Here is a 22,720-nt window from a genome sequence, read left to right on the forward strand (position 1 = left end):
GACCCAGGAGGCTGAGATTGGGCCCAAACCAAGGGCCAGGGGGCCTGCCTTGCTCAGGAACCACACACACAGTCCAGGACCAGAGCTCTTTATTCACAGCCCACAGCTTCCATGGGCACCAAGGGACACGGCTCCCCGGGTGGGCGCTGACAGCGGTGCAACTACAGCTCGTCCTTGGGCTCCGTGGTGTTTTCTGGCATCTCCTGGAAAGAGTCATAGAGACCCAGCTGGAAGCTGCACCCTCAGCCCAGCCCAGCCCAGCCCATGTCACAGCCACGCGTCCAGAGGACTCGTCCAGAGACCTGGAGCCTTGGGACAGAGACACCCACCGGGAAGGGGGCTCCGGGCACCTCCGTGGGCTCCTCTGCAGGCAGCTCACCCCCGCTGTCCAGAAACTTGGAGAAGGTCTCCAGGTCCCTGGTGCCTTTGTATTCAATCACCTGAGGAAAGACAGGCGGGTCTGGGGGACACACCGTCCAGGGTCTAAGGCCAACCCTCCGAGGCCACGCCGCATCTCCAGCCGAGGTCTGAAGAGCCTAGACTGAGCCCAGACCAAGGATGGGGTCCTGCCTCACCTTCCTACCAGGCCCCGCCGGGAAGTACTTGAGGGTGGGGAAGCCGTGCACAGGGAGGGCCTCCAGCTCGTTGGCCGTGGCATCCAGCTCGGCGATGACGATGTCCTCGTGGTCCCTGTACTTCTCAGCCAGTGCCTCCCAGGCCGGGGCCATCTCTTTGCAGTGGGTGCTCCATGGGGCATCTAGGACAGGGGGGCATCAGCACAGCCAGCAGGGTCCCTGCTGCCCACTAGCCCACTGCCCTCTGCACTCACAGAACTTGATAAACACGTTCTTGGTTTCATCAAAAGCCACCTGCTCGAAATTCTTGCCCACGAGGGTCTTGACTGGCCGCTGGTCCCAGTCGGGGGGGACCTCCTGGCTCAAGTGATAAGGCTGGGGGAACCGGCCAGGTGCTTTATTGGGGGTCTCTCCCAAGAGCCGCTGCTCCCATCCCCTCCCCCCAACTGGGCAGTCCAACAGCGGACCTTGACCTCCCCACCCAGGACTGCGCGGCAGAAGTCTGCAACCGAGGTGGCGGTGACTGGCCCCCTGTCCACAGGCATGTACTTCTTGGTGGTCTCAATGTTGATGAAGCGTAGGGTGGGGGCCTCCTCGGCCTTGAGGCCGAAGTACTGGAGCACGTGGTCGTTGCTGGCGCCCACGTCCACCACCACAAACAGCACCTGCCAGCAGGGAGTCCGCGTGGGCCCCCCACCTCCCCACTGCCACCTCACCCCCCACCCATGGGCCGAGCCAGTACCTGCCCCCGGAAGCCGGGAGCCGCCTCCCGGAAGCCCGCCAGCAGCTCCCGGTGGGGGGCCAGCGTCTGGTTGACGAACAGCAGCAAATGGTTAAGGATCCTGGCTGCAAAGATCTTATGGGACGTCTGCGGGGGCAAGTGGCGCTCGTGGGCTGCTCCCGTGCTCGCCTTCCATCTGCCGCTCCCACCCGCCCCTGCCCTCCGGCCCCACTTACCTGGCTGTTGAACTCCGTGACCAGGTGCATGCTGTGCGTGAGGAGGAAGCGTGACAGATCCTCTTGGTCCAGGCCCAGCTCCTCATCCACTGGGAAGTCTGCCCGCCCCTCGTCATACTGGACAACGCCGGGTGGGTCAGCAGGAGCCATCGCCCTGACTCTGACCCCCACTTCCGCCCTGACTCGGAGCGTGACCCACCTTTTTGAAGAGGACCACGGTGTCCTTGGTGAGGCCGAACTTCTGAAAGAGCTGAGGCTGGTTGGTGAGGCCAAAGCTCATGTCCAGGACATCCTGGGCCAGGGCCAGGAAGGTAGCCACATCCTTGTCCTGCAGGTCCTAAGGGGCCCGAGCCTATGAGGCCGACTGGCCTCACAGACCCTGCTCCCAGGCCCGGCCCCCGTGCCACCAGCTCACCTGGAAGAAGCCAATGACCACCACATCCCGGGCATCTATCAGCGCTTGGGCGCCCTCCTCATCCTCCAGCCTCGTGGCACTGGGCCCCACCCGCCGCCTCAGCCACTCAGCAATGCCCTCGGCCTCCCAGGGGCCTGCAGAGATTCCCCTCAGCCTGGGCCAGCCCTGCCACCCGCCCACCCGCCCATGCCCACTCCCCGCACCAGTGTACTCCTCCGGGTGCGTGTGGTTCCCATCACGGAAGAACTTGAGTGTGGGGTACTCTGTCACCGCAAACTCCTCGGCCAGCTCTGGCTCCGCGGGTCCGTCCACCTTGGCCAGCCTGACTTTGGCCGACTCTGCTGCCAGCAGGGCAGCCGCCTTGCTGTACTCAGGGGCCAGTGACTTGCAGTGCCCACACCATGGGGCGTCTGGGGGACAGGGCCATGAGTGCCCCAGGCCTCCATGGCCCCAGCCGCAGCCCCTGCTCCCGCCCGGCCAGAGCTGGCCGACCTTGGGGCCAGTCAGGCCCAGCAGGGAGCAAGCATGTCCTGTCCACACCTTCCTCATCAGGGGCCCACCTGAGCCTTGGCCACATGGAGCCCAAGTACCGGAGACCAGCCTCCTCAAGGCTCCCGGCTTGGGGAGGCAGTGGCCAGTACTGTCCTGACAGGGAATTTAGGAGGAATTTTCCGTTGCCGCCCCCTGAGGCCGGCTCCCGGCCATCTGCCTGTTGAGGCCTGCCGGCTAAGAATGGCTCTCACGTGTGAAAAGCTTGTAAAAACCCAGAAGAATGTGCAAGCCTGAATGCTGGCTGGCCCTTTACGGAAGAGTTTGTAGAAGGACAATGACCGTGGGTCTCCCCTGCACCTGTGCCCTTCACCACTGTGAGGCTGGACCCCCAGGCCCAGCTCAGCCCCAAGGCTGTGCCTCGGGTATCTTCTGACAGAGCTCCAGGAGCACGGTGGGGGCGAGTGGCCCTGGCATGGGGGGGGTAGAACCCCCCAGGTGGCCCCTGCGGGTCTCCCAGCCCCACCGGCCCCAAGCACTCACAGAACTCCACCAGCAGGGCAGGGTGCTCCCGCAAGGCCAGGCCAAGGGTCTGCCGGCTCAGCACCAAGATCCCATCCTCCTCCGGGGGCTCCTTCTCGGGGGGCTCCTCCTCAGGGGGCTCCTCCAAGGGACCCTCGGGCCCTGGCCCCTGTCCCCACAGGCCTGAGGCCCCGAGCAGCAGCAGCAGCGCTGGCAGGAGCCGGCCGTCCATGGCGGTGCCGGGGCCCATGGGGCGGGGGCAGATAAGGGGGTGGGGGGCCAAGCAGCTGCTGCCACGTGGCACACAGGCCTGGTTGCAGGGAAGATAAGGCTGGGAGGCCCCCCCACCCCGGGGGCGGGGAGGCAGACAGGCGACACCGAGGGCACCGAGACAGAGCAACGTTTAATAGGACTGTTCAGGGCACAGTGCCAGGCCTGGGGAGGGGGCGTCCCGGGACAGGACAGAGGGCAGGGGCTCTGGCCACTGAGGGGGCCGGGGAACGGTCAGGGGTCCCTTGCAGCGACTGGCAGAGGTGGGGGAGACCAGGATCGCAAGTGGGAACACAGCCCTGGGACAGGGGGCGCTCAGCTCTCCCAGTCCTGGCAGATGTGGAGGCCCCACTCCCAGGACAGGTGGGGGGTCCTGTCGTCATCGGTGAAGAAGGACGTGACCACGTAGGCACCCCGCACCAGCACTCCCCGGGGCGCCTCCTCCAACGGAGTCACAAACTCGTACTCCTGGGCGCTCGGGCCATAGCTGCCCACCATGTAGACGGCTTTGTCCACTGGGGGAGGGCGAGGGTGTCAGGGGCTGCCCTCTGTCCCACTGGCCCCCACCCCGAGCCTTCCCCCTGGGCTGCCCCCTCCACGCAGCCCTCACCTCGCAGGCCCTGGCGGTAGGTGTGATGCAGACACTTGAGGCCACTGACGATCTCCTTATTGACCTGAGGGACAGAGGGTGTTAGGGGGAACCTGGGGGGCTGGGCCTGTGGCTGGCTGGTGTCCCCAGTGACAGCTCCCTCACCTTGAAGGTAATCTTCACTTTGTAATCAACACCCTCCTTCAGGACAAACACCCGGTTTTTCAGCGCAGCCAACTCTCCTGTTAGGGAAAGTGCAGCTAAGTGTGAACTCCTGGGATGGCTGAGACCCTGCCCCAGGAGCCCCCATGGGGGGCCTGTACCTGTGAGGTCTAGGTCTGAGTACTTGGGATTGGGCATGGGTGGGGGGATCCTAGGAGGTCCATGGCAACGAGCCCAGGTCTCTACCCCAAAGATCAGTTTGTATTTTGCGGAGAGGGTTACCTGTGAGGTCCCTGCCTGGGGCTCAGGGTCGCACCAGGCATCCTGGGAGTTACCTGTGAGGTCCATGGTGATGGGCCCTGGGGCCTGCTCAGACATCAGTGTCAGGCTGGTCACCTGCACGTTGGGCAGGCTTGGGTCTGAAGAGAAACCAGAAGTGTACAGGTGCCCTAACCCTAACCCACCCTCTCCACCCCAGTCCAGGGCGTGGGCATACCCAAGGCAGGCGGCTCAGGCCCCAGCAGCGCCCGCTTGTAATTGACCAGGCTCTCGTCGTCCGGGTCCAGCTGCTGGATCTCCAGGAGGCTCTTCCTCCCCGGGGCCCGGTACTCCGGCACGGCCTCATCCAGCACCTCATCTGGAGGCAGCTGCCCCTTCTCCTTGTCGGTCAGGAGGACTGGGGGTCGGGGAGGGTGTGTGAGCAGCTGCTGCCAGCTGACCTGGTATTTGCTGGAGCCTGCCGTCTGGCCAGCTGGACCTCCCACTGCCCAAACTTAACAGGAGTCCGGTGAGAGCTCTGGGATAGGGGTGGGCCGAGAAGATGCAGAGCAGTGCCCAAACCCAGCCTCTTAGGGAAGGGCCTGGGGAGTGGAGAAGGCTCCCAAGAGATGGAGGCAGGTGATCCCTGGAGGCTCCAGCTGCATCCTTCTGCCCCACCCATTCATCCCAGGCCCCTCCCTGACTGTAGGGGGAAGGAAGACCCCAAATGGGGAACAGCCCCAAGGGATAGGGTCCACCACTACAGAGTGGTGACCACTGAGGTCTTCTCTAGAGCAGAGGCTCTGCCGTTTTGCTGCTCTCCAGGGTCCCCAGTGCCCTAGGCCTCTTCCCATATTCCCATAAGGCTCTCGGACACCTCTCAGGGTCCCCACCACCCTGCTCAGGGACTGCGTTCCCTGAATGCCTCCCCACAGTCTTGGGAGTTCCTCTCCATAATGCTCCTGAAGGGTAGGGGTGGTTCTCTCTAAACCCCTCAACTTATGCTCTGAGGCCACCTCCCCAGGTGCCTCCAGACCCAGTCAGCTAAGCCCCTTCCCCGGCGCCTTAACGCAGGGGTCTTTCTGAGCCCTTCCCACAGTCCTAGGGGAAGCTCCTATGGTGCCTTGGGGCAGGGTCTTTCCGAGTCCCTGCCCACTGCGCTCCAGTCTTTCCCGGGATCCACACCCTCCCTGAAGGAGCCCCAGCCCCACCCAAGGGAGATGGGACCTCAGGGGCAGGTTCCCACGGGGAGAGGGCCCCCCTGCCACCCTGGCTTCACAAACAGACCCGCCCACTCTTGACCCCTTGCCCCATGAGTGTCTGGCCCGGACGAAGCCCCCCACCCCTGTCAGAGCCCTGCCGGGGGACCCCGCCGCGAGGTCCCCACGAGCGCCCCCAAAGTTTCCGCGGGGGAGAAGCCGCCGCGCCCCGGGCTGAGCCCCCCGCCCACGTGGCCGCCCTGGCCCTAGCCAGGCCCGCTCACCTCGGGCGCACAGCGCCAGCCGGAGCAGCTCCAGCAGCTGCGCCCACAGCTCACACGCGTCCAGGCCCAGCATGGTGGCCCGCGGCCCGGCCCCGCCGCCGAGCCGCCGAGGAGCCGCCGCCCGCCCCGCCGCCGCCCGGCTCGGCGCTCAGCCCCGGCGCGACTGCGGTGAGCTCATCCCGGCCGGGAGCGCCCCCCGCGCCCAGCGCCGCGCCCGCGCCGCGCGCCCCCAGCCGCTCCGCGGACCCCGCGCAGCCCCGCAGAGACGCGCGTGTCGCCCTCTTGGCGCCGGCACCCGGTCGTCCCCGCCGCGGGCGCACTCGGACCCCGCACAGCCGCCGCGGTCACGGTCCCAGCATCCAGCCCCGCCTGCACCCGGCTCTGGCCATCAGAGCTGCCCCACCCCACGGCGCCGCCCGGAGTCTGGGGAGTCTCCGGGGAAGCCCTCTGGGCGGGGCTGGTGGGACTGGGGGCGCGAGTGGAGCAGGTGCGTCCCCCCGCCACAGGTCCCCAGGCTCTCGTTACCTGCAGGCAGCGCAGGCCGCACCTGGGGCCCGACAGTCCCTCCCCTCCCCCTACTCCCACCCCCGCTGGAGCTTATTTATGTCTGGGCAGAGGGGACTCCTAGAGTCTGCCCAGCCTTGGGGGGTGGGGGATGCTGTGTGTGTCTGCACAGCCTCCTGGCCCCGCACCCCAGAGGTTCACAGGCATCAGCACGGAGGGGCCAGTGTCCACACACACAGTGAGGTGCAGTCTGGAGACACAGCCATTATTCCAGTGTTTATTGACTGGGCTGTGTGAGCGTGGCGGCGGGGTGGAGGGGTCTTTGCATGCTCTATGCTCAGAGGCCCCCATCCTTGGGGAGAAAAGGACACTGATCTGAAACAGAACGGGGTGGTGGAGTGCTGAGAGGGGCGCACAGAAGGGGCCTCTGGTCTTGATGCCTAAACAGACCTTGTGACAGGTAGATGGGGTTCAGCGGGGCGGGGGTGAGCTGGACCTGAGGCTGGGGACAGCTGGGTCAAAGTGGAGGAGCAGGCAGAACACCAGCTAGAGTTCCCCTGCTTCCTTACACCCCTCCGTCCCCCATTTCTGAGGACACCCAAGAATCGGATCTGCCCTGGCCCAAAGGAGCCCCCTATCTGAGAAGGAGGCCAGCAGGCCGTGGGTGGGGACGGCACGTGTGCTAGGGTGGGGACTGTCCCCCTTGGAGCCGCACCTGCCCACAGTCTTTCCAAGGCAGGGTCTCCCCAGCCGGATCCCAGCCCTTCTAGGGTCACATCCTGCTGCCCCTTCCCTGGGGTGGTCAGGGAAGCCACTTGTCCCCAGGCTGGGGACAGCTCTGGCCTCTGGGGGCCTTCAGCCTCTCTGGAAGCCCATCCATGAAGAGAGGACAGCCAGGCCTGGGGCCAGCCTGACCCCACCTGTGTGGGTGGGGCTGGGTGAGAGAATTTCACTGGCATGTAAGGGAGAATGGCACCTGGGAAGGGTAGAACACCCCTCCAGTACCCCTGCCCCAGCTCAGCCTGGACATGGCTTTGCCTGCAGTGGAAATGGGTTCAGATGGCCATGTTGGAGGCTCTGGCCAAAGGCTAACCCCGACATCCTGCCCTGCCCCAAGCACCTAAAAATCAGAAATAGACATGTTTGCACCACTTTAAAATGGCCCCAACAAAAGGGGTGTGGGTGGCCAAGCTGTTGGAGGAGGGAGAGAAATGGCCAGGCTGGGCCCTGAGCCCAGAGGCTGCCCACGAATCTTGGGGGGCAGGTGTTGAGATCTTCTCTCCCAGTAAAGACCCCTCCCACAGTCTCCCACAGTTTCGGGGTAACCCGGGTGGGGTCTCTGTCTGTTCCCCAACTGGTGCCCCAGGCATCATCAGTGCAGCAGAGGGGAAGTGAGCTGCCTGCCATATTCTCCCAGGCCTCAAGGGCCCCCGCCCAGCACACCTACGCAGCCATGCAGTGTCATACCAGCCCGGTAGCATCTGCATGCGTCAGGGACAGTGTCACAGTTGCAGGGACACACTCCTAGGGCCAGTTCGACCCCTCACCCAGACCTTACAGCCCCTGCACCGCTGGTCGCCCACATCCTGGGGCGCCACACAGGAGGTGGGTATGGGGGAGGGGTTACAGTGACCCTAAACGGTTGTAATCCACCCCAGCCCTCCTTCCCCACAAGTCCCCTCTTCCCTTTTCTGAGTCCCCATCCTTTCCCTGAGTTCCCACCCCACCTCTGAGCCTCCCCCACCGCCGTCCCAGCAGAGGCTGATTCCCCCCACGCTGTCCGGGTGGGTCCAAGCCCCTCTCGAAGCTCCAGGCAAGCTCCCGCGGGCACGGGCCTCGGTTTCTCGTGACGTGAGGGGAGCCTGCTCGAGGTGGATGATCGGACGCGCGTCCCCAGACCCCAGACCCCGCGGCTGCCGAGGGTTAACTCGCGGGCGGGGCGGCGGCCCGGGAGGGGAGGGGAGGGGAGGGGAGGGGCGGGGCGGCCGGACACCCTCGCCCCGCTGGGCCTGCCTCAGCCATGGCCGCCGGCCCCGCGTCCCACGGCGGGCACCCCCGCGCGCAGAGGCCGCATCTGAGCAAGGTGGGTGCCGGGATCCCGCCCGCCCCCCACCCCCGACACGCGAGGCCGGGAGGGGCAGGAGAGGAGTGAGTGCGGGTGCACGCGAGTGTGGACACTACGCGAGCGCGCGAGTGTGGACGCGGGTCTGGGGCCATGACACTGTGTGAGCGGGGTGGGGCGGCGGAGACCCCGGGGTTGGGGTCGCTGCTCGCTCGCGCCCCCCCTCGCCTCCGCGGTCAGCCACGGCCTGAAATCCCACGTCAGTGAGCGTTAATCTTCAAGCACACTGATCCGGCGCATCCCGGGCTGTTCCGGGGCATCTGGATCTGGGGGTGGGGGAGGAGGCCACCGCAGGCCCTCAACCTCCTTTGCCCAGATGGAGCGGATGGTGGTGAGTATGCAGGACCCCGACCAGGGTGTGAAGATGCGGAGCCAGCGCCTGCTCGTCACCGTCATTCCTCACGCAGTGACTGGTGAGGTGCTGCAGGGGCAGGGAGGGGGGTGCCGGCCCTGCCTTGGCCTCCCCCTACCCCAGTCTCTGCTATGCAGGCAACGACATCATGGAGTGGTTGATCCAGAAGTACTGCATCACAGAGGAGGGTAAGGGGTCAGCCCGCTGCTCTTCCTGCGCCCATACCCAGCCCTGGGGTCGCTGTGCTGATGGCCTAGGGCTGGGGCCAAGCTCACTGTGCTGGGGGACCTGGCTCGGCTCCCCCCATTAAGAATTCACCACCTTGCTCCCCAGAGGCCCTGCACCTGGGCACCCTCCTAGTGCGGCATGGCTACCTATACCCACTGCGAGACCCCTGCCACCTCGAGCTCCGGCTGGATGAAACGCCCTATAGGTTCCAGGTCAGGCTCAACTGGGAGCAGGTAGGACCCGTCCCACCAGGCAGCGCCTTGGCGGGTACTCCTGGAAGGGGTGGGGCTGGGGCAGGAGCAGGACCTGTGATGTCACCGCAGATCTTGTGGTCCACTGCCCCCTCCCCAAAAGGCCTGGACTGGAAGCGTCCCTGTGACAGAAAGACCAAGTTAAGGGGAGGGACCTTTAACCTTTAGCAGGGCCCCATAAGGCATAGTACCTGCAGAGGACTCCACCAGCTTACCCGGGGTCCTTAGGTCCCAGCCCTGAAGAAGGGGCCTAAGGACAGGATCCCTGCACCTCAGTGTGTGTCCTCAGTCATGATGGAGCACCCCCTCCTGCCCTCCGTGGCCACACCAGGGACCCCGGCAGGTCCTGCCCTCAGTCCCCACCCCCCCAGCACTACAACTACCTCCTGGGCCTGGGCAGGGAGCCCAGAGTCAGTGAACCAAGTGCAGCTCGGTCCAGGTGGAGGGAATGGTGGATGGTCAGCTGAGCCTTGGGGCAGTGGGAAGATACCCCCCCAGCCAGCCCAGTCTCTTCGCAAGGGAGCTGAGAGGGTGGGGATGACTCTTGGGGCGGGGAAGGCCCAGAAGGTCACAGATACCTTTGTCCTTGCACCACACCAGACGCCCTATTTCTGGATGAGCACCCTGTGGCCAGCCGCTGAGCTGGACTATGGTGAGTGAGGAGGGGTGGGCCAGCCGGGGACAAACTCCCAGGACGGTGGCTGCAGGTGTGATGCCACAGGGGAGGGGGAGCTGACATTGCTCGTCTGCAACCTGTGCCCTGTCCTTCCAGCCATCTACCTGGCCAAGAAGAACATCCGAAAGCGGGGGGGCCTGGTTGACCATGAAAAGGTGGGACACCCTCCCCACCCCTCCCAGGCTGAATCCAGCCAGAGGAGCCCAGTCCCCTACTTGTGGCCCTAGAGCACACAGCCCGGACCCCAGGGTGATGTGGATACACAAGCACAAACACCCTAGGTGGTCTCAGAGGGGAGGTGGGGGGGGTCCACACCACAGAGCTGGGCACCAGAGGGAGTTTCCCACTGGAGACCTCACCACTCCGCAGGAGCACTACGACCAGCTGCACAGGAAGATTAGCCACACGTGGGACCTGGTAGTGATGCAGGCAAGAGAGCAGCTGTGGTGAGACAATGCCCTGCGTGCCCCGCACGCCCCCGGCCCGGGCACTGGCAGCCCTGGGACCAGAAACAGTGCGCCCAGGCTTGGCTGCCTGCCCAGGCCTCGGCCTGAAGTGGGGGGTGAGGTGGTGGGCACAGTGTCCCCCCAGCTCTGCCTACCCGCCCCCCAGGGCAGCTAAGCAGCGCAGGAAGGGGGACAGGCTGGTCATCGCATGCCAGGAGCAGACGTACTGGCTGGTGAACAGGCCCCCGGTGAGCCCCTTGTGGGGGGTGGTCCTTAGACAGCAGCGGAGTCCTGCTAGCGGTTAGTGTGCCTCCTCAGGTGCTCGCTGAGGAGGACCTGCTTTCTGACCCCTGGGAAGGACATGCTTTTAGGGATCCTGTCAGGTGACAGGAAGTTCTGTTTCTGTGGTTCATGAGAACCCAAAGGTCACAAGGCCAGGCCTGAGTTGCCCCCACCCACAGACTAGGACACAGCAGCTTCTCTCTGGGTCTAAGGAAGCAGAATGTGGGCACCTGAAGGCCCTGGGCGGGGTGGGGGGGTGAGTGAGAGCACCTGAAGGCCCTTGGGGTGGGGGGAGGTGAGTGAGGGCAGGCTTAGCTGCAGCATGAGGGACTGAGGTCACAGGCCAAGAGCTTCTGGGGTCAGGCCTTACCCAGATCCGTGGGTCTGGCAGGTGGGTTGAGGTCCCCCTACTGTGTGGGGCAGTGGAGAGACCAGTAGACACAGATGTGTGCTGTGAGGGGCAATCACAGCAGACCATGAATAGAAGCTCCGGGGGAAAAAGCTCCATGAAAAAAAAAAGAGAGGCGCCCAGGGGCCTGATTACCTCATCAGGTGTGGGTAGTGTCTCTGGGAAAATGACCCTAATCTTCCACCTGAGGGTCACGGGGTCTCCGGCGTTGAGGGTGGAGTGGGCGTGGCCAAGGCTGAGCAGTGGGCTGAGGGCCGGTGGTGGTCCTGTGGAGAGACCAGTAATGGCGCCCGTGGCCTCCGGTGAGGCATGTGTGTCTGGGGACGGGGTGGTCAGGACGAGGTGCGGCCAGAGGGGCTGTCTCAGGTAGGGCTGGGATTCTGGCCTGAGCAGCCAGGAGCTCGGAGGTGAGTTTGGCTGAGGCGAGGAAGAACGGGGGGCTTGAGGGCAGGTCACAGACTTTGCTTTAGGAGCCAGGAGCTGGGTGAGGGGCTGGAGAGGGGACCAGGGTGGGCTAGACAGGGAGGGTGCCCTGGGGTGGGGATGAGCAGAGAGCATACAGGTCCCGAGTTCCCCTGAGCATGTTTCCACATTAGGGCCTGACATGGGTGCGGAGCTTCAGTGTATGGGGTTAGGAGGGTCTCAGCAGCCTGCCTGAGCTGTGCCCCCGCTTCATCTCATCCCCCCTCTGCAGCCCGGGGTCCCCAGCGTGCTGGAGCAAGGTCCAGAGCGGGGTTCCTGCACTGCTGGGCGAGTGCAGATGGTGAGGACCCTGCGTGCACACACACCCAGCCACTCCCCACCCCTGCACAGTACCCTCCGCTCCATGTGCCCCCACCTCCCTTAACCCCTCCACCTCCCCCCCTGCCCCTTTACCCCCCCACTCCACCACTAGGGGACTGCTTGGGGGCTGCCCACCCACCTGTCCACTTGTCCATCCAAATGTCCCATGATTCAGTCACTCCAAGTCTCCTGCTTTGCTCCCTGGCTCACTGCCCCGACTCCCAGCCCCCTGCTAACTCTTGCTCTCTCTCACCTCCCACCTGCTGCCCTCGGTGCAAGTAAGTACAGTAGACCCTATGGGGGGAGGGGGTTTCTTCCCCCAGGCCAGGGCAGCATCAGGGTCTGTGGGGACTTGGAGGGGTGGCGAGCACGGCCACGGGCCCGAGCAACCAGGGCCGAATGAACCATGTGCCTCCAAAGCCTCCAAACTGGATGGAATTGACCAGGACACATGTCCGAACTTTGTAGCAACAGAGTCCTCGGTCAGATCCCACGACACCCAAAACATAGAGCAGAGTCATCTAGTACTTTTCTGAGAAAACACCTTCCTGACTTCAAAATCATAGTTCACGGTCATAGGTTTGTGATTTCCATCAAAGTCACGCAAAGATAGCTGAGAGGAAAGGTTGGCATCACAGGCATCCTGAGGGTGCTGGCTGCCCTCCCCTCCTTTCAGTACACTTGAAAACATGAAATAGTGACAGTTGGGGAAACTCAAGGCAACTTTGAGCACCTGAAGGCTTGGTGAACACCCCGAAACGTCCAGACTTGAGGCCCCAGGAGGCGTCCTGGAAATTCAGACCCCTGCATTAGAGGCCAGGGCTCCGGAGGGCAGGGCAGGGGTGGGATGTCAGTCCCTATAGGGACCTGCCTTCTAACTGCAGCCCACCGGCCCCTTCCAGACCAAGACCGTGGACTTCTACAGGCGGGAGGTAGGTCCTGGGGGCAGAAGGGAGGGTAAGGGTGGGCTGGTGGCTCCCAGCCCCGGCGCCCGTCACAGGTCTCCCATCCTAGGTCGAGTGCTTACGAAAGGCACTGGGCAGGGCCCGGGTGAAGTCCTCCGTCTGCCTTGAGGCGTGAGTGGGATGGGGGTGGTGGCTGGAGACCCCCAGCCCAGAGCCCAAACCCTTCCTCCAGCGCCCTCCCTGCACTGGCCCTGGCACCACCCTCCACCCCCAGGTACCTGAAATTTAGCAGCCAGCGTGGGCTGCACGACCCCATCATGTCGGGGTGCCTGCCCAGCAACCCCTGGGTCACAGACAACGATACCTACTGGGCCATGAATGCACCCAGGTGAGCCCGGGGTGGGCCATGAGCTGCAGGTGTGCCCCTGCCTTCCTCGTGCTCCTGACCCACCCGCCCTTCCCCCAGCGCGGCCGTGCCCACAAGGCTCCGTGTGGAGCAGTGGGCCTTCAGCTTCCGGGAACTCTTGGAAGACCCTGTGGGACGGGCCCATTTCATGGACTTTCTCAGGAAAGAGTTCAGTGGTGAGAAGCCCCCTCCCCTGCTCCCTGCTCGAGCCCCCCCACCCCAGGTTTCCACCAGCCTGGGGTGGGCCTGACCCGGTGCCCGGACCCCCAGCCGAGAACCTCAGCTTCTGGGAGGCCTGTGAGGAGCTGCGCCACGGAGGGCAGGCCCAGGTCCCCGCCCTGGTGGACGCCGTGTACCAGTGAGTGCCGCAGGGTGGGGCGGGGGGCGGGCAGCGGCCAGCCCGAATGGCCCAGACCCACCGGGGCTCCCCTCTCCCATGCCAGGCAGTTCCTGGCCCCCGGTGCTGCCCGCTGGGTCAACATCGACAGCCGGACGATGGAGCGGACGCTGGTGGGCCTGGGCCGGCCGCACCGCCATGTGCTGGACGACGCCCAGCTGCACATCTACATGCTGATGAAGAAGGTGGGTGCCTCTCCCTCGCCGCCCCCCCCAAGCCGGTGTCAGCTGGCTTCAGTGGTCACAGCTCAGAGGCTGGTCCGCACCCACTCCCCGTGGCTCCTGCCAGCTTAGTCCCGCAGCTCACACCGCGCTTTACAGAGCAGCAAACCAAGGCTCAGGGCAGCCGCAGGGCTTGTCCAGCCGTGGTTGTAAAGTGTCCTAACGTGGAAAAGGTCAAATATGAACAAAAAGTAAATGACAAATCCCCACGTACCTACAGCCCACCTTCACAAACTGTCGTCTCGGGGCCTATCCAGACTCACGGTCCATCCTGTCCAGTGGCCTACCACACGCACACACCCCCCTCGACTTTAAAGCCATTTCCAGACTTCCTGTCTGTAGGTATTGCAGGAAGTTCCCTTAAAGGACACGGCCACCGCTTCTCTTTCAACGTGGCAGCAGAGGCCAGCATCACACCCGAAACACCAACAGTATTTACTCAATGCCCTCAAGTGGCCAGTCGCGTCCCCTTCCCCACGTGACCTCAGGCCAGTTTCCCGCTGCTGCTTATTCTCTGTGCTGTGGAGGTAGAAGCCTGATGGGGTCTCGGGGCTGAGATCAGGGTGAGAGCAGGCTGGTTTCTTCTGGAGCCTCCAGGGGAGAATCCGTCCTCCATTCTCCAGCTTGTGGACACCGTGTTCCTTGATCAGATTGTTTTCAGTTTTGTTGTTGTTGGTTCGGTTTGTTTGGGAATAGTTACTTCAGAGGTGGTGTCTGATGTGTTCTCCACTCAGGAGGGATGTCAGTCCAGCTCTCTCTCTTTTGTGGTGAAAGCAGCCTTGACAGTCTGGCCCAGTTCCATGATTTCATGAGGGTGTGGGATGTTCTAACCCATCACTGCCTGCCTGTTCTGACGCCTCCTCTCTCTGCTTGTTGCTGGCCCAGTGGTACCGATCATAGAGGAAAGGCAGGACCAAGGCTTGATTCCTCCTTTAAACTTACTTACTTACTTATTTATTTATGGCTGCATTGGGGTCTGTTGCTGCTGTGCACGGGTTTTCTCTAGTTGCGGTGGGTGGGGGGCTACTCTTTGTTGCGGTGCGCGGGCTTCTCATTGCTGTGGTTTATCTTGCGGAGCACGGGCTCTAGGCGCGCGGACTTCAGTAGTTGTGGCACGTGGGCTTAGTTGCTCTGTGGAATGTGGGATTTTCCCAGACCAGCGGTTGAACCCGTGTCCCCTGCGTTGGCAGGTGAATTCTTAACCACTGCACCACCAGGGAAGTCCTAAACATAATTTTTTTTTAATATTTATTTTCTTAATTTTTTTGGCTGCATAGGGTCTTCGTTGTGGCATGCGGGCTTCTCTCTAGTTGTGGCGTGTGGGTTTTCTCTTCTCTAGTTGTGGCGTTCGGGTTCCAGAGCACATGGGCTCTGGAGTTGTGGCACGTGGGCTTAGATGCCCTGCTGCATGTGGGATCCTACTTCCCTGACCAGGGATCAAACTTGCGTGCCCTGCATTGGAAGGCAGATTCTTTACCACTGGACCACCAGGGAAGTCCCTTGATTCCTTCTTTAATTACCACTTTTCAAAATAAGCAGTTGCACCCCTGGTATCTGCCAAGGGTAGTCAGTGAGGTTGGGATGCTTTTAATACCATTGTAAATTCACGTTTTGACCATACTTGATGGGTTTCAATCCCTTTCAGTCCTTGTCTCATGGGATGTGCAGAGGTCCCCCTCTCCGGCTGATTGCTCTTGAGTCCTGTGACGTGTCCGAAATCTATGGTGCTTCCCAGCTTTCTAAGGGGCCGTCCTACTCCAGACCTAGAGCCAGCCATTCCTTGGGCCCTCAGCCCTCCCTCGGGGGTGGTGTTCAGAAACCATGACCTGCACATCAGACCCGTCATAGCGTCAGGGGTGGTCATGGTTCCCAGGACTTTCAGTGGACAGAATCAGGAAATACGTGTTTTAACTAAAACATACCAGGAGTTCATACTGATACTTCTAATTCAGAATCAGGATTACAGAGTTTCCTTAACCTCTTTGGCCTCTCTCTCTCGCTCCTCATTCCCCTACTGAAAATCTGGGTTTTCAGTGGTGCCAACATAATCACTCACTTGCTTTTTCTCGAGATTCACTCAGTAGCTCAACTCAGCAGCACGACACTACCATTCAGTGACTGAGAGTCGTTTACTGTTTGTTTTTTCGGTCCTTTGTCCACAGCCCCTCAGACGCCCCTTGGACACTCGGTTACGTGTGGCTAGGGTGGTGTCACCCGCTGGACGCCCAGCTTCACTGTCCCCCTTCAGTGTTTGGGGGTTGCTTATTTATTTTATAATTACTTAAAATATCTACACAGTTTCAAAATCCAATCTACAAAGTACATTCAACTAAATCTTGTTTATACCCCTGCCCCTCCACCAAAAGTTAACAATTTAAAATGTGTATTTTTCTTTTAAAAATGTAACACCCGGGTTTATAGATTCCTGTCCCTCTTTATTGAATCCCGTGGTTTTTGTCGACCGTGACTTTGTCCCGCTCCACGTGCCCAGCCTCACTCTGTGGGTCTGCAAGAACCAGTGACACCGGTTCCCTGTCGCAGGAGGCGCCACGTTCACTCCCCATGTGGGCACCGGGCTCCTGCGTGGTTGGGGGCCAGTCTCCCTGAGTCCGACCCGGTCTGGGCTGGTCTGGGGAGGCTGCTCCAGCCCAGTCCACTGTGGGCCCCGCCCTTGGAGGAGCCTGGGCAGTGCTGGCTGAGACCAGGAGTGGGAAGGGGTCAGGTCCAGATGCTGTCTGTTGCAGGACTCCTACCCGAGGTTCCTGAAGTCGGATTTGTACAAAGACCTGCTGGCGGAGGCCGTGGTGCCCCCGGAGACCAAGCGACGGTCAGCCAGGTGGTGCCCAGGGAGGCAGGTGGGATGCCGGGGGTGGCGCCCTGCGCTCAGGCCCCTTCTTCTCCACAGGGTGTTCCCGTTCATGCGGAAGCCGCGCCATTCCAGCCCCAGCCCTGCTCTCCTTCCTGCCTCTGCCTCCGCCTCCAGGGAGCCCTCGGGTGGTGACGGGGAGGCCTAGGTGGGCCTGGGCAGGGGCAGAATGGGGCCATCTTGCCCTCATCAACTCCTCTTGCCCAGGGTCCTTGCAGCCACTGAGACTCCCCGGCACGGGAGTCTCCTCGGGCCCCAAGCGCCCGGCCTTACGGGGGCACCGACCTCTCTGGCTTCCACCTTTTCCCTTGTCACACCCTCCCCCAGAAGGGGCTGTTCGGGTGCTGATTCCCAGGGCAGGGGTGCCCTGGACTGAGACAAGATGGCAGCACACCTGGCATTCTACGCCGGTTCCCACCCCGCTGGTGACTCCCAGGGCAAGATTTCAGTCAGGTGGCCGCCAGCAGGGGGCGTGGGCGTGCAGGGGGAGGTGCTGCTCCCACTGGGCCGTGGCCTCTCCGCCTCCGTGGCCACCCGAGGCCCGTGGCTTCTCTCCGGTGTTGTACAGAGATGGCTCCAGCATCGTTGCTCCTCCAACAGCCATCCCTGGTTCACAGCCAGGGCGGCAGAGCCTCTAGGGAAAGACACCAGGGAGTCCCCACTCCGAGGGCCCCCCGAGACTCAGCTGCTCCTTTGGGAGTGCAGCCAGACTGGCTCAGCTGGGGCAGCGCCACCCCTCCCTCAGGGCTGCCCACACCCTCCCACTCCCAGCCCAGAAATAAAAGACCTTTGGGTCCTCACTCTGAGCCTGTCCTGCTGTGGTCCAAATCGTGGTGGGTGCACACGTGGTGGGTGTGCTTGTGGTGGGTGTGCATGCACGTGTGGCGTGTGGGTGAGGCATGCACTGGTGAGGGAGGTGGTGAAGGACAATGGGAAGTTCAGGTGTCAGAGGCAGTGGGTGGAGGATCCCTTGTGTGGGGTCTGTAGGCCTGGGGCTGGGCTCAGGCTGCAGACTTGGGGAGACAGTGGGGAGCTTGTGCTCTGGCGGCACATGGATGCCTGAGTCCTCCAGGGGAGAGTGAGCACAGAGTCCAGGGGGCTGTCTGGTGTTGAACCCAGCCTCTCCAGGGTCAGCTGTGCCCTAAGACAACACAGTGACACGGAGCACAGTGTGGGCTTTATTTACAAGTCCAGGGTGCACCGGTGAGGGTGTCTCCGGGGCGGCCCAGACCCCGAACTCCTGCACATCGTCCTGGAACCTGAAGGCTGGTCCCTGCCTAGAGCCAGCTCCTCCCTCCTCTGCTGTGGACCCAGACCTGGGCCCTTGGGCCCAGGTGGCTTCTCACAGGGACAGGGAATCCAACCCCTCAACCTCAGCCTTGTCGTTGCCTCCCAGGCCTGCCCAAGGAGAAACAGACCTGGTTCTGGAAGCAGGCTTGTCACACGTAAGCGCCTTCAGGAAATTCCTGCAGGATTCTCCACAACAGCCCCCATCACTTTGGTAACCCAAACCTTCGTCTCACTGAAGCCCCCTGCCTGGGCGGCTACCAGAGCTCAGCCCTAGAGGACACAGGTGCTGGGGGACCCCCTGCCTGTCCCGGGTGGGAGAATGCCCACAGGCTGGGTTCCTAGCCTGCTGTGGGTGAGCAGGGCGGGAACCACAGACCCGAGATGCACTTGGAGGCCGTGCTGGACGCTCCCAGTCTCTGATTGGGTGGTGTGGGTGCTGGCCTCACCTCCCCAGCAGCCTTTCCCACTGATCTAGCAGACAAACACAGGCACACACAGGGCTTTCCAGACAGTGCAAAACCAGTGTTTATTCTGATTTCTTCCCGAGGTACCCAGGGTCATCAGGCTGCTTGCTTTTGTCCGGGCACGGCTGAGTCCCACAGCACCAGGCGGGTCTGGGGTGACCAAGGCACAGAGGTGAGTCTTGCATCAGGTGACACCGACTATGGGGGGGTGTCCAAGCACCAGGAAGGAGGGGCCGCTGGCCACACCCAGGGGTGCAGGGATCCCTGAGGGACAAGGAGCTCCAGTGTGTACCCAGGGGTGCACGCTGACCCCAGGGCGCATCCTGGGGCCAGGTCCTAGGGACACTCACAACTCCAGGCAGCCCATCCGTCACATCCTCCCAGGACCCATTCCTCATGGGCCCTGTCATGGGCTCTCCAGGGCGAGTTACCACCAACCACACTGGGGTGTGGGCCTGCCTCAAGCCACCCCAGGGCCCACCACCCTCTAAGCTCCACGACCCCAGGGAGACAATACAGAGAAGGCAAGGCTCAGACGGAAAGAGGGAGGGGATTCTGCAGCCGAGGCTCTGGCCAGGCATGGAGTGAGGGTGAGCTGCTGCCAGCACGGGCTCTGCCCAGGGAAACCCGGGGGGGGGGGCTCGGAGTGGGGACCTGAGTGAGGACCTGGCATGCTGGCAGGAGAGGGGAGAGGCCCCGGCACGTCCCTGGGGTAACGGGCCCAGTGGAGAGCGTTGCCAGGTCACCAGGTCAGGAGTCGGCGTGCAGACCGAGCCAGTGAAGGGCTGATTTCCCAGGATGTGAAACTTCAGCAGCCGCCTCTGCTTCGGGCTCTGGCCAAACCACGTCTAGGCCTCGTTCCGGTACCGTAGGCGAAAGAACCGGTCCCTGACGGCCTGGTCACTGTCGGGGCCACCCTCAGCCAGACGGACTACCTTGCTGCTCGGGATGAGGTCCCGCACCTTGTGTTTGGCCACGGAGACCAGGCCGGGTGGATCCGGGCTGGCCGGGCCCGTCAGGAGAATGTAGGCAGCGTGGCGGCTCGGCTCAAGCAGAACCACTGTGGGGACATGGCCATCAGGTCCCGGGACCGGCCAGCACAGGCCTCCCATGGCTGGCGGCCCGGGCCCATGCGGGGCGCACTCACCCTGGAAGGTGACAATGGGGGTGGAGATGTTGGCCAGTTCCAGCAGGACTCTGGGCTGCGTGGGGTGGAACATGTACAGGCGGTGCCCGGCAGCTCCGGGCTCCTGCAGGGAGTGCAGCGGGGGCATGAGGCTGACCCTCCCGGACGCTCCTGACTGGGACCGCACCCAGAGCTGTGGCCGCTGGCGTCCCACAAAACACCCACCTCCCGCCCCGCTTCCCCACCTGACCCTGACCCTTCTCGGTTGTCTTCCAGCTGCCGCCCCTTGCACCCACTTCCTCCCAGAAAGCCCGGACCCCCTTGCCCTGCCCACCCTCCCCTCCGTGGCTTCTGTCTATCTGCACTCACCCAGCCACCGGCTCCACCCCATGCCACAAACCAGGACCCAAGACTGTACCGTCTGGTTGGCACCAGCCAGCTCGTGGAGGCCCCAGAAGAAGAAGGCGGAGCGGTGGTCTGCGGTGGGAAGGCTGGCGGACTGCGGGTCCCTGGGGAGGCCTGGGAGAGCCTGGCTCCACAGGACAGCCCCGGAGCTGAGGTCCAGGAGCAGGATCTGCAGAGGGAGGGGCAGCACAGGGTTGTGTCCCAGAGGGCGGCTCACCGAAGCCTCTGGTCCCCACTCGGCCTACGGCTCAGACCAGCTTCCCTCAGCTACGGGCAAAGGTGGGACCCAGGAGCAAGTGCCGCAACCTGTCTCTCGGAGCCGGTCCCGTTCTCAATGACCATGGCCGGGACGTCGGGTTTGTAGTAGCCGAGGATGGGTTTTCTGGAAGGAGAGGGGAGGAGGGCTCACACGGGCCTCTGAAGGAGACACCTGGGATAGGCTGCGGCTGCACCTGCACGGGCCGGAGCTTTGACGCCAGGGGTCTCACTCCCCTCCCCCAGGGCAGGGTGGCACCAGGTGACAGGCAGTGGCCTCTGGCAGAAGCATACAGGCCTTGTCCCCAGGGCCGCCAGGGGTGGGGGTGGGGGTGGGGACACACTGGGGTACCCAGTTCCCTGGAGAAGGACCCCATACCTCAGGACCTGGGCTGCACCGAGGGTCCACCTGGGCACCAGCTCCTGCCCGTCCAGCAGCACGCAGGCCTCGGAACTCACGAGAAGCAGGTCCTCACCCACCTTCCCCGGAACGTTCATCAGGTAGCGGACAGCTCCTGAGCTACACGGGCAGGAGGGACGGGATAGGGCCCCGGGTAGGGTTGGGGACGGGACCCTCCCCAGCGCTGCCTGCCGGGTTGTTTCCCTCAGGCTCCCAGGGCTCAGCCTCATCTTTCTTACTTCTCCAGTTTCAAACTAAAAGGAAGGCCCTCACTGGACGCAGGGACCAGTGAGCCCGGGGGCAGGGAGGGCATCTTCTCCCCCGTTTTTATTCGTCTTCTGTTTGCCGGTTTACTGAGTCTGAGCCCAGGACGACCTCAGACACCTGACACAAAGTAAGGGCCCTGTGCCTGCCCTACGGCTCCTCCTTGTGCCCAGGGCCCCCGCGCACAGGCCCCCACACCCCCGACCTGTGCTCCTGCAGCCTGTGGGAGGTGGCGTTGAGCCTGCCCTCCCAGAGGGGGTCGCTCTTGAGCGAGCTGTCCCTCCCGGTGGCCTTCTCATACAGGCCCTTCACTGAGTGGCTGCAGAGGGAGGTGCCTGTGAACAAAGAAGAGCCTTGCGTCACCTGTCAGCGGGCGATGACTGCGAGTCCCTGGAACAAGAGCAGGAGCCACTAGCCCCACACCTGCTTCCTCCCAGGTGCCAGCAGGCCCACAAGGGAGGCTGCCCTGGGGCAGCGGATGCCACGTACCGCAGGGGATGAGGACGTAGTGGGCACCTGCACTGGTGACATAGAGGATGGAGCCGCTGGTCCCGTCCACACCCAGGCTGCCCGGGGGGCCGACTTGCTGCCCGGTGCCGCCTGAATAGACGTAGCCGTTGACCTGCAGCACACGGAGGAGGGGAGCAGGCCCACCCGCTGGGTCGAACCTACAGTGTCTGATGCCGGGAGACGTGGGGCCGCCCGCACCATCCTCAGAGCTGCGCCCATGGCACCGGTGGGAAAGCGCACTCTCTGCCACTCTTGGGGGGCCCAGAAGTGCCCGCTGGGTCTGCAGGCACCCGAGCTCGGGGCAGCGGGGGAGGCCACGTGGCTGGAACGAGGGCTGTACCTGGTTCTCCTCCTGGGTGAGGACCAGCAGGTCTGGGACCCCGTCAGCATCGACGTCGGGCACCCGGAGCAGAGGGCTCAGCACGGACACGTTCCCCCCGAAGCTGCTGGGACGGCTCCACAGGGTCTCCCCTAAAACCAAGCACAGGGCCCTTGTGCTGCCGTGGAAACAGACGTGCGTGTGTAGCCGCCTGGCGCCCATAGGCACGTGTCAGCAGCATCACTTTGGGGCAGCACGGCCCCCTCCTTTCTTCTCATCCTGTTTCCAGTGTTTGGCTGACGCAGATCCTCCCCCCTCAGATGCGCAGGGCCTGGCCTCCCTGTCGCCCACTGGGGTCACACGAGAATGAAAGTGCAGCCTTGTGGATGGACCCGGGGACTGAAGGTCCTGACCTGACAGCATCTGACCCAAGTACAATCTGCCCACACCCGTTTTTAGTCGGATTCTTCTCTTCTTAAAATATTTCCAGCTTGCTCTTTATTCTCCTCCCTACTCTTAAAACCACAACTTACAAAGGAAGTGCTGCTAGCCCCAAACCTAGCATCAAGGCACAGAATTCCTTAGGGCTTTGGAAAAGGACCTGTTGCCTTAAGGCAGGTCTCAGGGCTCGAGCTAGCCAGGCCCACACACCCCATCCCTGGGGCCTGGTCAGCAATGCCCCCACCCCCTCCAGGTGCCGTGCCGCAGGCACAGGCGGGACTTATGTGGGGACAACAGTGAAGTGTGACTCCTCATGGGGCGTCCCCCTCCCACCCGTGCCTTCCTTCCTATCCAGCTACACTGCCCATAAGAGCCCGGGCTGACCCTCCCCGGAGCATCCTGGCATCGGACCCGTGTGCGGAGGCCTGGGGGACCCACGGGAAGCAGCCTACCTGTGACCGAGTCTACCGCAATGAAAGGGCCAGGTATGCCGAGGATGATACAGGCAGAAGACGCCCCACTGCCCCTCGGCTGGGGGACACCGCACTCCACGAGGGCCCTGTTCTGGGCCACGGGCCTCTCCCAGAGGACGGTGCCGTTGGCCCCCGACACAGCGGCCACAAAGGTGCAGGGGGAGGAAAAGCCTGGAGGGAGAGACCCAGGTCTGCAGGGCTGAGC

General features: G+C 63.2%; 4 protein-coding genes across 14 annotated transcripts in view; 1 reads left to right on the plus strand and 3 right to left on the minus strand.

Annotated features, from left to right (window-relative positions):
* Positions 1 to 131: 131 nt before the first annotated feature.
* Positions 132 to 3,190, minus strand: PDIA2 (protein disulfide isomerase family A member 2). Its single transcript, XM_060077699.1, has 11 exons — positions 2,980 to 3,190; positions 2,151 to 2,357; positions 1,948 to 2,081; positions 1,732 to 1,869; positions 1,533 to 1,649; positions 1,318 to 1,443; positions 1,043 to 1,240; positions 830 to 950; positions 576 to 757; positions 330 to 440; positions 132 to 203 (listed from the first exon to the last, which is right to left on the minus strand). Exons 1-11 carry the CDS (start codon positions 3,188 to 3,190, stop codon positions 162 to 164), a joined length of 1,587 nt encoding a protein of 528 aa, XP_059933682.1. The 3' UTR covers positions 132 to 161.
* A 181-nt stretch (positions 3,191 to 3,371) lies between these two features.
* ARHGDIG (Rho GDP dissociation inhibitor gamma) lies at positions 3,372 to 5,837 on the minus strand. Its single transcript, XM_060077700.1, has 6 exons — positions 5,721 to 5,837; positions 4,476 to 4,655; positions 4,315 to 4,398; positions 3,983 to 4,059; positions 3,839 to 3,902; positions 3,372 to 3,743 (listed from the first exon to the last, which is right to left on the minus strand). Exons 1-6 carry the CDS (start codon positions 5,791 to 5,793, stop codon positions 3,544 to 3,546), a joined length of 678 nt encoding a protein of 225 aa, XP_059933683.1. The 5' UTR covers positions 5,794 to 5,837; the 3' UTR covers positions 3,372 to 3,543.
* Positions 5,838 to 8,223: 2,386 nt separating this feature from the next.
* On the plus strand, positions 8,224 to 17,368 carry RGS11 (regulator of G protein signaling 11). Of its 7 annotated transcripts, none has more exons than XM_060120271.1 (17): positions 8,224 to 8,307; positions 8,663 to 8,759; positions 8,836 to 8,886; positions 9,032 to 9,159; positions 9,778 to 9,829; positions 9,950 to 10,008; positions 10,223 to 10,299; positions 10,466 to 10,547; positions 11,685 to 11,753; positions 12,658 to 12,705; positions 12,788 to 12,849; positions 12,953 to 13,066; positions 13,145 to 13,260; positions 13,355 to 13,442; positions 13,528 to 13,666; positions 16,447 to 16,529; positions 16,608 to 17,368. In XM_060120271.1, exons 1-17 carry the CDS (start codon positions 8,245 to 8,247, stop codon positions 16,714 to 16,716), a joined length of 1,437 nt encoding a protein of 478 aa, XP_059976254.1. In that variant the 5' UTR covers positions 8,224 to 8,244; the 3' UTR covers positions 16,717 to 17,368. The 7 variants fall into 7 exon arrangements, with proteins under 7 accessions (XP_059976254.1, XP_059976255.1, XP_059976256.1 ...); XM_060120272.1 differs by having other exon boundaries at positions 12,676 to 12,705; XM_060120273.1 differs by having other exon boundaries at positions 9,032 to 9,138; positions 12,676 to 12,705.
* A 991-nt stretch (positions 17,369 to 18,359) lies between these two features.
* Positions 18,360 to 22,720, minus strand: part of FAM234A (family with sequence similarity 234 member A) — a 32,145-nt gene continuing 27,784 nt past the window's right edge. For 4 of the 5 annotated variants that reach the window (XM_060078367.1, XM_060078370.1, XM_060078369.1 and 1 more), the window contains 9 exons: positions 22,495 to 22,686; positions 21,623 to 21,753; positions 21,262 to 21,394; positions 20,978 to 21,107; positions 20,488 to 20,628; positions 20,160 to 20,235; positions 19,867 to 20,022; positions 19,470 to 19,572; positions 18,360 to 19,382 (listed from right to left, as the gene is read on the minus strand). In XM_060078367.1, the coding sequence (XP_059934350.1) occupies positions 19,171 to 19,382; positions 19,470 to 19,572; positions 19,867 to 20,022; positions 20,160 to 20,235; positions 20,488 to 20,628; positions 20,978 to 21,107; positions 21,262 to 21,394; positions 21,623 to 21,753; positions 22,495 to 22,686 (1,274 nt within the window). In that variant the 3' untranslated portion in view covers positions 18,360 to 19,170. The remainder of the gene's footprint in view (positions 19,383 to 19,469; positions 19,573 to 19,866; positions 20,023 to 20,159; positions 20,236 to 20,487; positions 20,629 to 20,977; positions 21,108 to 21,261; positions 21,395 to 21,622; positions 21,754 to 22,494; positions 22,687 to 22,720) is intronic. The other variant, XM_060078366.1, reaches the window with a different exon arrangement.

Source organism: Mesoplodon densirostris, chromosome 16 (genome assembly GCF_025265405.1).
Source record: "Mesoplodon densirostris isolate mMesDen1 chromosome 16, mMesDen1 primary haplotype, whole genome shotgun sequence".
Lineage (NCBI taxonomy): Eukaryota > Metazoa > Chordata > Mammalia > Artiodactyla > Ziphiidae > Mesoplodon > Mesoplodon densirostris.